Genomic DNA, 13,142 nt, shown 5'->3' with positions numbered 1-13,142 from the left:
GGAGACGGGGGTATCTGTGGCAGCACTGCTCACAGGTGAGTAAAGCGGGGTCAGTGGTCGATCTTCTGGCATTGAGGTAAGTACAAGGTGGGGCCACAAGTTTGCATCAAACTTACACACTGAGCAGCTCAGGGACGGCCGGGTGCAGAGTGCCAACACAGCGTTGGGCGCCCAGTGCATTTCAATGGAGGAGATGACATCCAGAAACGGACTGCAGGCTCTCGCCCGGAGGCTGGTAGTGGTCAACCCACAGCTGCCCAGGTAAGTAGAGATGCTAGGGGTCGTAGGGACACAGTCAGTTCAGCTCTCCAAAGCCAAGGGGCTCTGGGTGCAGGAATATCAGCTCACCAGGCAAGTTGTGGTCGGGGGGAGGGGAATCCCTCAGATTTAAGCTGCAGGTGTTGCCCACAATGGACTCTTAGTCAGAAGCGCCGGGGATCTTTACTGGACAGGTGGGCTACTTGGGCTAGGGGCGTCGGGTTTCGCGGTTCCTCAGGAAGGCTTCCTCTTCTTTAAAGGTGGTTTCTTCTGGACAGATCTGCTGTCCACAGAAGTTCTTGGTCTTTTTCAAAGGCAGGCGGTCCTCCCAAGGCTTTGGAGGTTGATGGACTGTAGGACCGTCGTCTTCTGGGTGCAGGTTTCTTTGAAGGCTGGAGACAGGCTGGTATGGCCTTGGGCAGGTCAGTGGGTGTCCAGTCTTCTCTGCTGGCGATGGGTCAGGTCTTCTTAGGTTGCAGGAAACTGATTCTATGATTCATGGGTGCCACATAAATACTGGTTTAAGGGATGTTACAGGGAGTGCCAAGTGGTAGCCAATGGGATACTAACCTTTAAGGTGACTGCACACTTTCTGTGACCACTTCCATTGGGAAGTGGCAAAGCCCAACCCGCTTGGCCTAATTCCTTCCATACAAGATGGAGAAATTTAAAAAGTAGTGTCCACTTCAGTTCGTCCACCTTAGGGATGGGACAGGCATGAAATGGGCACTCTTACTAAATTATTTAATTTTCCTGCTAGTTCTGCCACCAAAAATGGGGTCTGGAACTGGGGGTCAACCGCCTCCACCATTTGGAGAGAGGGCTGGGTCGCATTTCAGGGTGGCAAAAGTTGTGCTGCAGTCCTCAGGGGCCTCCCTTTAGTACCCCATGCCCTAGGTACCAGAGGTACCATTTACTAGGGATTTGCAGTGTCAACTGAAGGTTTGCCAATTGAGAATAACGACTGCACAGTTTTTAGGAAAGAGACCTGGCACTGAGGACCTGTTTAGCAGGGGCCCAGTGCATTTTCAGTCGAAAGTACAGGCCAAAGGGGGCACTTTCCTACATGCAGGGAGACAGAGTAAAACATTACCTACATCGGCTCCCCAGCGAATGTCGTATATGGTGTTATTTGACTTACTTTCCAATCACAGACCCTTGTATGCAAATTGTAATTACCTGAGTGTGCTTATTTTTTTGAGCCACCCTATTTAATATTCTCTCAAGCTGCACTGCTTTAAGAATTCTTTTTTTCTTCCTGCCAGATGTGGCTTCTACGTTCTGTATATATCAATGTTGATCCCTACGCTACAGTCTTCTAAAGTGGAAGAGAGACAGCACAGGCTTGATCCCAGGGAAGTGCTGTTTCTCTATATCTCAGACAGGTAGATAAAGCATTGATAGTCCACTTTACGTGATCTATTGTTTTTACTGTCACCAAGTGAAATATCTAGATTTAGATGGATTGTACGCTGTAGCAAGCATTGATGTTAAACATCCAATAATCTACCTTCTTCTGGGGTTACATACCATGATCGGCCATCTACTTTGATTAGGCTGTATGGTGATCTGCTTTGATGCCATATGTCAAAAGGTTATGTTCTCATCCATTTTATTGTTCCTGAGCAATAAATGAGTTCTTATGCTGAAGTAGATGACTGATCTGATCCAGCTGTGCTCTAGCATTGTTTGATACCTGGGTTATCCTCTCCAAAGTTTTAAATTATTATTATTATTTTTTTCTGAAGCAGTCTGTAAAAATGCTTTTGTGCACTTTCCAAGGCACAGTGCATCCTTCTGCAGATTCCTAATGCCCGTTGTTGCTTCCCAGTGTAATTCCTTTCAGATGTCTAGACTTTGTTTTTTGCCTAGGCATCATGGAATAAGGAACTGATGTTGGGGGTACAGGAAGTGCATGTTTACCAGTTGATGGCACTTTTACATCAATGAGCAGGGACTTGTTTTGTCTCTATTTCACTGCCTGAGACCTCTGTTGGATATCTTTAGACTTTTATTTCATCTAAAGACATATTAATATCAAGGTTGTAGAAGTTATGGAACCTGGAGGAAAAGATGACATCTATCAGAAAGATCATTCCTGAAGGTTAGTTATTTATGTGATTGCCTTGCCATTGTAGTTTTTCAAAGCAATATTTGTTTGTTCCAGTACCAGAAATGAATTCTCACACAAGAAAGATATTATAACATTCATGTTTTAAAAGGACATGGAGAATGTTACAAGAACACCTGTTAACATATTTTCTATTAACACATCTCAGAATACAATTTAAGATGATAACCATGCACTTACAAGAAACTCACATATGTTAAATAACTAAACACATATTCTTTTTTAGACTTTAACAAATTCCAGACCACTGTGACTTTAGTATTGTGTTTTATGTCTGATCTGTTTTAGGATCTCCAGGAAAATAACTAAACACATATTCTTTTTTAGACTTTAACAAATTCCAGACCACTGTGACTTGTTTTAAAATTGTGTTTTATGTCTGATCTGTTTTAGGATCTTCAGGCACAAGATAGAGCTCACAGAATTGGTCAGCAGAATGAGGTCCGAGTACTTCGATTGTGCACTGTCAATAGTGTAGAGGAGAAGATTCTTGCTGCTGCAAAGTACAAGCTGAATGTTGATCAGAAAGTTATTCAGGCTGGCATGTTCGATCAAAAGTCTTCCAGTCATGAGCGAAAGGCATTTTTACAAGCCATATTAGAGCACGAAGAACAGAATGAGGTAGGAATGATATTTATCTTCTGTGTTTTCCTTTGAAAGAACTGGCAAAAAGCAAGGTCTCCTCAACCCCCAACTTGTATTTGAATTTGAATGTTGTACTTTTACAGATCTTTTCTGGTTACCTGAAAATTGTCTGCTGGAGAACTTACGTAAAAGACACAAATCCCCAGTTCTATTTTAAGTTTAGTATATTTTTAAGTTCCAAGTAAGATAGAGCTAGCATGTACGCAAATAAAGATTGGAGATGACATGGCTGGCTGTTATAGACTTCATTGGGTTCTCTATACCAGTGTTTGTTTTGCCATGAGATGTGTACACATTTCATGAATTGGATTTGCTCTAAATATTTTTCATGGAACAGAGATTTTTTATACACAAGTTTAGACATGAAGACAACAATGCAAATATTTTCATTTCATGTTCTGAGGTGGAGTTTACGAGAAGCTTGATGGCTATTGCATTTCCTCTCAGATTTAAAAAAACAAAATTCCTATTAATTTTACAGATACAGTTTTCTAAACTGCAGTAAACAATGATCTAATAGTGGACATTTTTGCCGGTGTCATTGAAGGACACCTAACCCTAACTCGCCACTTATGAATGAGTTAGAAGTGCTTTAGAATGGGACTCCATTTTTAAGTTAGGCAAATTGGTAATATTATATTTTTCCACTCGTTTTCTGTGAGTGATTCTCCACAAGATCTTAAATTGCTTCCTTATGCTTCTGGCCCACTAGGGCAACCAAAATATGCGTATGGTATATGTAGTCCAGATAGAATTAAATTTGTGTAATAAATTACCTTTGTCAACAGTCCAGCATATAGGACATTTTCATCACAGTTGATCTCCTTTTGAGGACATAATTGCAGATTATTTGGAAAAGTGACTTCTCGCAGCCCTGTTTTCCAACCCTTTTCATTATGATTGCCAGAGACCCTCATATAATTGTGGAAAAGACTTATCTGAGAAAGCCACTACAGACATGGACCTTTACAGACAATGGGGGTACTTCTGCATATCATTTGTATGAAGCAGTTTAACAAGTATACATTAATTCTTCAGATGAGGGCATAGTTAAATGTGTCCATTGAATTTTCCACAAGGAGAATCCACTATTCAGCAAAGCTGTACTTCTCACAATAGACTAATATCTAAAAATACAGACAATTAACTTTGTCTATGGGTTGAACATTCAAAGAAGGACTTCAACATCAAGAAAACAAAAGTTAAACTCATTTTCTGTGGATTTAGCATAAATAAATCAGTCCAAAATTTTCTCTGTGTTCTTGTGCATAGTTGGGTTTAGTGCTGAACCATTCATCATTAAGCCATGTGAGATGTTCACTTTTTGTTGGCTACCTGTTTTGATTTTAAATTGTAATTTAAATCGGTGATCTACAACATTGAAGCTTCTTATCTTTCTTTGTAGTTTCAAAGTCTAAACTACCTGGATAGTCTCAATATTCAGAAAAATAGTGTGGCAAATACACCCTTCTCTAGTTTGGTTCAGATTCCTACAGTGAAATAATTTGTATAAACTTTTGTAGGGTCTGCAGAGATTACTGAAGAAGGAATTTATATGATGTAGTATTCTCATGTTACAGCTATTTCAATTATTAAAGGCCTTCTGGGGGTTTGTAATCAGTGACTGCAGACACATTTCAAAGTGATTTGTTGTTTAAACCTTTACTCCACAGTAAATCAAACACGTTTTTAAAACTATATCTCTTCTGGTTTATTTTCTTGAGCTAGCAGTGTAATTTTCCTCACTATTATTTCAACATTAGAATTTCAGGAGAGTGTATTAATACATATTTCACTATTTTTTGGTGAATATTCCTCCTGGGTTGAGCACACACTGTTGGTCTTTGTCAAGTGTTGTCTGCACAGTTAGGAACCCTACTTTTCCATAGTGCCCCTTTTATGTATTTTAGGAAATCTGATTTGGAGTATGGCGGGGGCTAGAGAATTTGAAGCTGCGTGAAGTGGAATTCTGTTTCCTTTCCTTAACCTAATTTGAATGTTTTACAGCAAATAAGCTGTATCTTTTCTCAGTTTTTTTTATATGGGAAAATCAAGTTGTCAACACAAAAGCCTGGCATTTGACTGGGTTTCTGAACCTCAGAAATTCTACGAGAAGTCACTTCAGCTAGCGGTAGTCTTAAACCAAGGTAGAAATAAATGTTCCCTGTTGTTACTTTAAAATCAACTAGTATCATTGTAGGACAAATTTTTCAATCTAGCGAGAGTATTCCTGTCAGAAAAATTTCTAAACTGGTTCAGGACTCTTATCAGTTGACACTATATAATTTATGAACACGAACCCTCATTCTGCTTTCTTCATAATGTTTATTTCAGAAGACCAGTTATTTTCTTTTGGATATAAATTTATGTAGAAAATTTGTATGCCACTTGTTTATGGTTCCTCCTCTCGAAGACAGTATATAACGTATGTGATGGTTATGATGTTGAAGCTTTTCCTGTAAATAATACCCCCTATGGTTGTCAGTCTCTAACCGTATATTGCAATTACTTTGCTAAATCATCATTGTGGTACATTCTAGTTGAAGTGTTTTCCATGTTTAAAGATTGTTGTTTTATCATTTTTAAATTTATTTTATTTTTAATCTCTACTCAGTGCATACTGCGATAAGATGTCAATCAGGGTGCTATATTTAACTACATAATACAAATTATCTCTATTTGATCTACTTATTTCTGCTTATATATTTATTTTGATTCACCACTGATTATATGCTTACCATGTATTTAGTAATGTCAAATCTTTATATACTATTTATAACAGCACATTTCTTGTTAGTAATTACACAGCAGACAAACCAGAGAAACATTTCCATATTTGGTGTGCTGCTGTTTTCAGCATCCTGCTCATCCAACTATGATTGTGTGTCCAGAGATTCTGACCTGCCAGGCACGCCACCCACCTCTCCCACCCCAAAGGTGGAGGCCCTGGATGGCAGTGGTGCTGAGGTGGTTGTAAGGCTCCTGGTCCTGGCCCGCAGTGGTCCTTTGTGATCACCACTGCAGTGGTGGCGCTCTGGCCGACCCCGACCCTACTGCCTGTGGAAACTGCCCCACTGAGGCAAATAACACCGGCTTTGATCTGCGGTGTGCGGAGATCTTTCGGCACCCTGTGGGGGGCTGTGCTGGCGTGGGATCCAGGACTGCTGCATGTTCTGTGAGGTTGCCGCAGCCCAGCCAGAGGAACAAGAGAGAAAACAAATAGAAAACAACGCAGAGCCGCTCCCCGGCACTTGGGGGTCTGCAGTTGATCCTGCAAGACTACCTGACGGGGAGGTCCACCTGGGGCCTGGCTCCCTCTGCATGCCCAAAGGTGAGGAAGATCCTGGGGGTGCTGGAGAGCCACTGGTAAAAGTCTTGGCCCTGTGGCCACAGAGTGCTGTAGGAGATGGGGGGCAAACAGAGGGACACATTATTGCGGCTGGGGATTGTGCTGCTCCGGAGCAACCCTCGTCCACCCAAAAGTTTTGGGGGTGAGAGTGCTGCAGCGATTGCTCACTTGGCTTGGAATGGTTATGTGGTTTGTTCTGTGTGTTGTTGATTTGAGTAGAACCACCCCACCGCAATACTTCTTGCCTCCTGAGATTATTCACAGAACATGCGGCCCTAACAAACTTCCGATATGGTCTCCTGATCACTAAGGCCTACCACATGCACTGGGGCCATGCTGAGCGCTAATGAGACTTGGAAAGTTTTCAGCACAGAATGCCACAGCATAAACGGAATCCATCCGGTGCTGCCGCTGGGGCTCTGGATCCTCTGTCCTGGATGCTTTGGAGGTGGGAAGGGGCTGCTGGCCACCCAAGACAGTGGCCCCCGTGGCTGGGGACTGCACAGAGTTGTCTGATTATCCTTCTGTTTGGCCTACCCCTGCCCACCCACATGTGCCACCCTATGCCATGGGGAAAGATAGACCTCAACAAGAAACGCAAAATGCAAATATACACCAATACAGAGCCCCTAGTACCCTTGGGAATGGGTAGCTCCCTCGCCGGGAGCTGCAATGAACCCAGACACACCTCGGGAACCCTCAGGAACTCAGATTCTGGCGACAGTCGAAGCATCTAACGCTGCTGTTGAAGCCAAAATTGAAGCCATCTCTCTCGATGTTTGGTTGCTGAGGGTGGATCGCCGCACAGTAGCGGAAAGATCTCTGGGCACTGAGCACCACATAAACCTTCTGCAGAATGAAGTGAAGTGCAAAGCAGAAGACACAGAGACTTTCCAGGAGGTGTAACCTCAGCCTCGTTGGCTTCCCAGAAGATTTCCGTGGCCCTACACAAAACTGTTTCTTGAATGATGGCTCAGAGATGCGTGCAACACTATCTCCTGTGTTTGTAGTTGAAAGAGCACATTGTGCCTATACTCTGAAGCCACCAGTGGAGGTTCCACCTCGTGCCCTCATCGTGAACATCCTGAATTGTCGAGGTTGAGGCTCCATCCTTAAAAGCTGTGAGACCGGCATGTGATCCCAAGTTTAAGAATCATGTAATTCGTATTTTCCATGACTATTACAGCCTAGTACAACAACTTTGGACATCCTTTGGAGGAGTGAAAACAAATGTTTAGGACCCTGTGTCTCCAGTATATGTTGCGCCACTCAGCTAAGTTGAAAGTCCTCCATGCTGACTGCACTTTCTTCTTTACCACCCCAGAGGCAGCCTGGGATTTGCTTGTGTTGTATGGGGATGGCTGGATCCCTGCAATGCGGACACCTGGCCTTGCCTCCATGGGGACACAGACCCTCCCCCCGGCCATTGCAAGGGGGATGACTGACAGGCCTCTCGCCCATCCCAATGTGTAGTGGTCCACTGAGATGGGACCCTGGCCTTGGAACACACAAGATCAGGGCAAGGGGAAATATGAAAGCAAGTCCTTGACCCAGAGCAAGAGAGGTCCTAATGAGAGGAGGCGAGAGAGCTGGTGGAGGAGGTAACAGCCTCCAACTCGGACAATAGCAGCGCTGGCTTCCCAGACGAGATCCCACTGTCTGAAGGTTCCTGAAAATACCCCCCAAACGACAAGCTCGGTAGGTGTGAACCTGGGGAGGACTGGGCACCAGCATAATGATGCAAGTTAGCACAAGAGATTATTAACACTTTACACCAGTTGGGACTACCTCATAAAATTGGTAATCTGCTGTTAGGAATGGAAAAGAGACAGATGGAAGTTGTTGGGTGGGCCACCTGCATTACCCCCCATTCTTCCTTATTGGAGGATGAGGGTGACTGATAGAAGTTGTGAAATAGCACAGTTGTGATATTGTTGAAGTTGGCGAATTAGTGTGTTGGTGTGTCTGGAGACAATGTTTAGGTGCACAGTCAATAGTTGAGTGGGTGAAGAGGTGATTGGAGGTAGTGAATATGGCTGTTTGCCTCGAAAAGCACAGCGAGGCCAATGCAAAACTCTCTCAGCGCTAGATATAGTCGGTGGTGTGTGTGTGTGAATGTCTGGGGCGTGATTGTTGAGTATGAGAACTGGTATTAGTAATTGGAGATTGATAAAGATACATGTGCTCTTCTCATTTAGATACAGGGTTGTAATTGTTTGACTTTTCTTAAGTTTGGGGTGGGAGATGGGGGAACTGTTAACAATTGGTGGTCCACATCTTGTTGTTCAGTGGGTGGTGCAATTATACTTTTAGTTATGGCAGCATAACTAATGTTGTGTGTATGTGGCAGCAGAGGGACATCTCTAGACAGGGGAGAGCTGAGTAGATGAGGAGACAAGACCTGAGATGGTTGCTACCTTTAGATTTATGTCCTGGAATGGTCGGGGTCTAAATTTTTTCTTGAAACGATATAGAGTACAGACATACCTCCATAAACATGGAATTCATGTGGCTATGCTCCAGGAGACATATCTGTTAGACAATGAGATACACAAATTACATAGGGAACGGAGAGGCCAACTGTTTTCTGCTACCTATTCCACATATCCCTAAGGGGTCATTATTTGGGTCGTCCTCAGGTCCCATTGCATGTTTTGGGATTTCAGGCAGATGTAAATAGAAGGTACCTACTAGTGCATGGACTCCTAGACGGTACAGCAGTGTGTATGCTGACAGTTTGTGCTCTGAGTATGAATGATGGTGAATTTTCCTTAATCTTAAGAGAGAATTGGTTCCTTACGTAGGTATACCCTTGCAGTGGGCCGGCAACTTTAATTGTGTACTGGACGGCAGCCTCGGCAGACACCCCCTGCAACTACACACCAAACCACATAGGGAGGAAGCGTTTTGAGCAGTGATGGGCCGCCGGCATTGTATAGACGTGTGGTGTGTGACACACACCGGGTTTTGAAAATACACCTGCTATACCGCTACCCATAGATTCCTAATTTCGGAAGAGAGGGCGCCAATAGTGCCATTTGTCCAGACTATGTGCCTTTTTCTCTCAAACCATGCTCCGGTTTTGCTAGAGCGGAGGGGTGGGTGGAGTATACTCGGATCACCTTATGGCGGTTGCGGCCTGAGACGCTAAAGGATGCGATGTACTGAGGAAACTCTGCGACGTGATGACAGGGTTCTTTGATACAAACTGGCTGCCACGAGAGAGAGGGATGAAGTGGGACACACTGAAGGTGGTGACCCGAGGGGAATGCCTAGCCAGAATTGGTGGTGTGTGATGACAACTAGAAAAAGAGCTACTGGAAGTGGAGGGAGCACTGGGGGACCTTTGACACTCCGGCCCTGCAATAGCAGAGCACCCCAACGCCATACTACAGGCACAAAGCCATGTTGGAGATGTGTGGGATAGATTAGATTGCCTGACTAGATGTGAATACTGGCAGTTGCTACCCTCGGAGGAGGATAAATCGGGAGTGTCCCACCGTTATTCTTTTGTTGTGGTGCTCTTAAGGTTTGAGAATGACCCAGGCTGGCATCAGTGTGCTGCTGCAAGACCATTTGACGTATGTACAGTAAGGACACACATGCAGCCCTGCAAGCCCTTTATAATTTTCTGATGGACCTCAGATGAACTGCCATTAGAATATGATCAGGCGTTCTCAGAACTCTTGCTACCTTGCCTGCTGGAGACGTTCCAGGAATCCAGCCGTAAGGACTCCTTGTCACAGTCCATGGGAGAAGACCAGATTGTTATGCTCTCAAAACCAGATGGAGACCCAGAGGATCCCAGCTTGTACAGATCTCTTTCCATGCTCTGCATCAATGCCAAAATATTGGCCAAGGTCCTTGCGATGCGTCTGGGGCGCATCGTGACTCACCTTGTTCTTGAGGACCAATGTAGCTTCATACCAGGTAAACGAACTCACATGAACCTGCGGAGGCTCTCACATATATTCCACATGGCGGCAGGTACCGAGGCATGGGCAGCGGTTTTCTCCATAGACATTGAAAAAGCTTTTGACAGCCTCTGGTCGGAGTACTCATGGGTGATATTGGATGCGATGAGACGGGGGCCCGTGTATCTCTCGTGGGTACATCTCCTTTATGGCTAACCGACGGCGGGTGTCTGCAGTGGTGCTGTGGTTTCAGAAAGAATACCTATAGAAAGAGGGACTAAACAAGGCTGTCTGCTGTCTCCACTCCTTTTTGCTCTGGCAGTGGAACTGCTTGCACAGTGACTGAGGCAGACATGGCCTGATGGGGTATAGAGGTCTGGGACCAAACCCACGTCGTCTATATGCTGATGACTCGCTGCTCTACGATAGCCATCTGGAACGCTCATTGCCCACATTGTTGGAAATAATGACTGATTTTAAGAGGATTCTCTGGCTTACATATCAGTGCTCCAGAACTCCATGGGCCCCATCCGACAGGCCACGTTCACCAAACTAAATAGTCTTTTGATAGCAGAGTAAAATTGGGGGTAACAAAACTAGTCATGGAGCTTGGGAGTCTTGGGTATCCCAGACCTACAGTTGTATTACTGTGAGGAATTCTGCAGTACGTGGCGCAGTGGTGCGCACAGGGTCTGGGTCCTCCTGGTGAGGTGGGAGGGAGTGGTGGACCTTCTGGGATTCCTGATGAAGAGGAATGGAGTCCCAGCCGAACCCCCATTTATGGTTCACCAGGTGGCTGAGATGTGGGAGTGCACTGTTACGGTGGTACTCTGCAGGGCCCCATACGCGCCCCTGCTGCCACTGAAGTGCAGGCAGATACAGGCAGTGATGGACCTGTCCCGATGGTACGTTGGGGGATGCAAGGCCGCTGGAGATCTGTATCAAAAAGGAGTGTTCCTCACAGTGAATGAAGCCCAGAAGTGATACCAGCTACCCCCGACCAGTTCTTGCAAAATATGCCAAGATCTCACGCACGGTCAGAGCGATGTGGCCTTCCTTCCCCACGGAGCCAGTGGAGTCCCACATGCTACGACTCCTGTTGGACCCAGGCACTACTAGAACAGCGATGTCTTGCATATACAAGGCTCTCAAAAAGCGGACCGCAGAGTGGACATGAAAGTGATTTGGAATAGATGGTCCTGGGACCTGCTGGTCCCCTTTACAGACACATAGTGGCCACTAACATTTGCACAGGTGGGAGAGGTGACTAACAACGGCCATTTCAAATTCACACAGTTCCTTTACCTTCATTGTACTTAAATTACCCCACAGAGGATCCTAAAATCTACGCTACAAGCTTATCTGGGTGCCAGCATCGTGGATTTGAGCTGGCGTTGTTAATACATATGACCTGGGACTGCTCTAGCCTACGAAGCTACTGGGCTGATATACAGAACGACCTGAGAATGATCATGGGGGTTCAAATCGAGACATCAGTCAAGCACTGCCTACTTGGTGTACTTCCGAAATCCAAAAAAGGGACCAGAATGTGGCATCATCATGACGGACCGCTCTTTGGGCGCACGTTCAATTGATATAAGTATGGCATACCAGTCTGAAGCTCAAAGGGGAGTTCCTATAAGAGGAATGATGTACTATAATACTACACACCATCCTTGACTAATTGGCCGTTGTGATTTATACCATTGGGTTTTAAAAAAATGCTGTCTATGATCAAGTCTATAGACTGATGGCCTTGTTTCAGTCAGCACAGTCTTTTACATCCTCAATTTTTAAATCAGATTTTAGGTCTCTCTTACAGCGGCTCACGTGCTGTTGCTTGCTAAAGATATTGTATGCAACAGTAGGCCCATTGCTGACCATTCATTGGCTTCGTTGTCACTCTTATTTGCCGCCTTCTAGTTGGCCAGGGTTTGCAGTCCCCATTTCATCTTCTTTTGGCTGGAGCATGGACCTAGTACTGATTGCTTCAGCTTAATTGCTGTCCTACCGCTGATAAATATTTTTTCTTCTTCCCCTGTCGTCTTTGTTGAACCTTTTGCCATTTGTAGCTATGTTTTACTTTGCAATAAGCACTTCAAAGTAGCCCTTTTCTTCTTTGAAATAGATCCTTATTATGGCAACAAGCGTTATTTCCCTCCAAATATATTTTCATGAAGACATGGACATGGGCACGATAGCTTCATGTGACAGGATTGTTTGCTAAATGTAATTTTTTTTCTTCTTCACTCATGGACAGATTAGCTCATTTGCTCAGACTCACAGGATGTTGTGCCAGCGCGAGTACTCAAACCAGGTTCCCCCGATCCAAAATAAACTGGTTTGTCCATTAAGTCACATCTCCTCCCCATAACGTCTTTCTTTCAATTAAGCACTCAATTCCTAACACAGAAACTTGCACTTAAAATCTCTGCATGGACAAGCTTAACAGTCATCATTAAACTTTGGTAGATAGATAGATCGGGTCACTTCACATGCTTTACCATTGAGATAGGCGCAGCTTCACAATCTAATAATAGTTATTAACAACTTCTGCTTTAATTCATATTGACGTCTCTGTTTTCAATTCTGACCAAATTATAGCTGCTCGCTTTCAGTCATCCTTCCAATATCCACATTTAAGCCTTCCGCAAACCAGATACATCATACAAAAAATGTATGATGTTTACAAGTGCCTTCTAATACCAGATTAAACTCCCCCTCCCAAAATCCCCTACAAAAAAGCATTGGCAAAACCAATAAGTCTACCTTTGAGACCTATTGGCTCTGCCAATGCCATTGTTTATGCTGTACAGCATGGGCATTGCCAGCCTTGGCAATGGTT

At 44.4% G+C, this 13,142-nt stretch overlaps 1 protein-coding gene across 5 annotated transcripts in view; it reads left to right on the top strand.

The window, feature by feature from the left end:
- SMARCA2 (SWI/SNF related BAF chromatin remodeling complex subunit ATPase 2) overlaps positions 1-13,142 on the top strand; it is a 1,363,970-nt gene that overhangs the window by 819,853 nt on the left and 530,975 nt on the right. For all 5 annotated transcript variants that reach the window (XM_069228509.1, XM_069228519.1, XM_069228497.1 and 2 more), the window contains one exon: positions 2,783-3,010. In XM_069228509.1, the coding sequence (XP_069084610.1) occupies positions 2,783-3,010 (228 nt within the window). The remainder of the gene's footprint in view (positions 1-2,782; positions 3,011-13,142) is intronic.

This window comes from Pleurodeles waltl, chromosome 1_1 (assembly GCF_031143425.1).
Source record: "Pleurodeles waltl isolate 20211129_DDA chromosome 1_1, aPleWal1.hap1.20221129, whole genome shotgun sequence".
NCBI lineage: Eukaryota > Metazoa > Chordata > Amphibia > Caudata > Salamandridae > Pleurodeles > Pleurodeles waltl.
The sequence above is the reverse complement of the archived record's forward strand: the minus strand, read 5'-3'. Positions and strand labels throughout refer to the sequence as shown.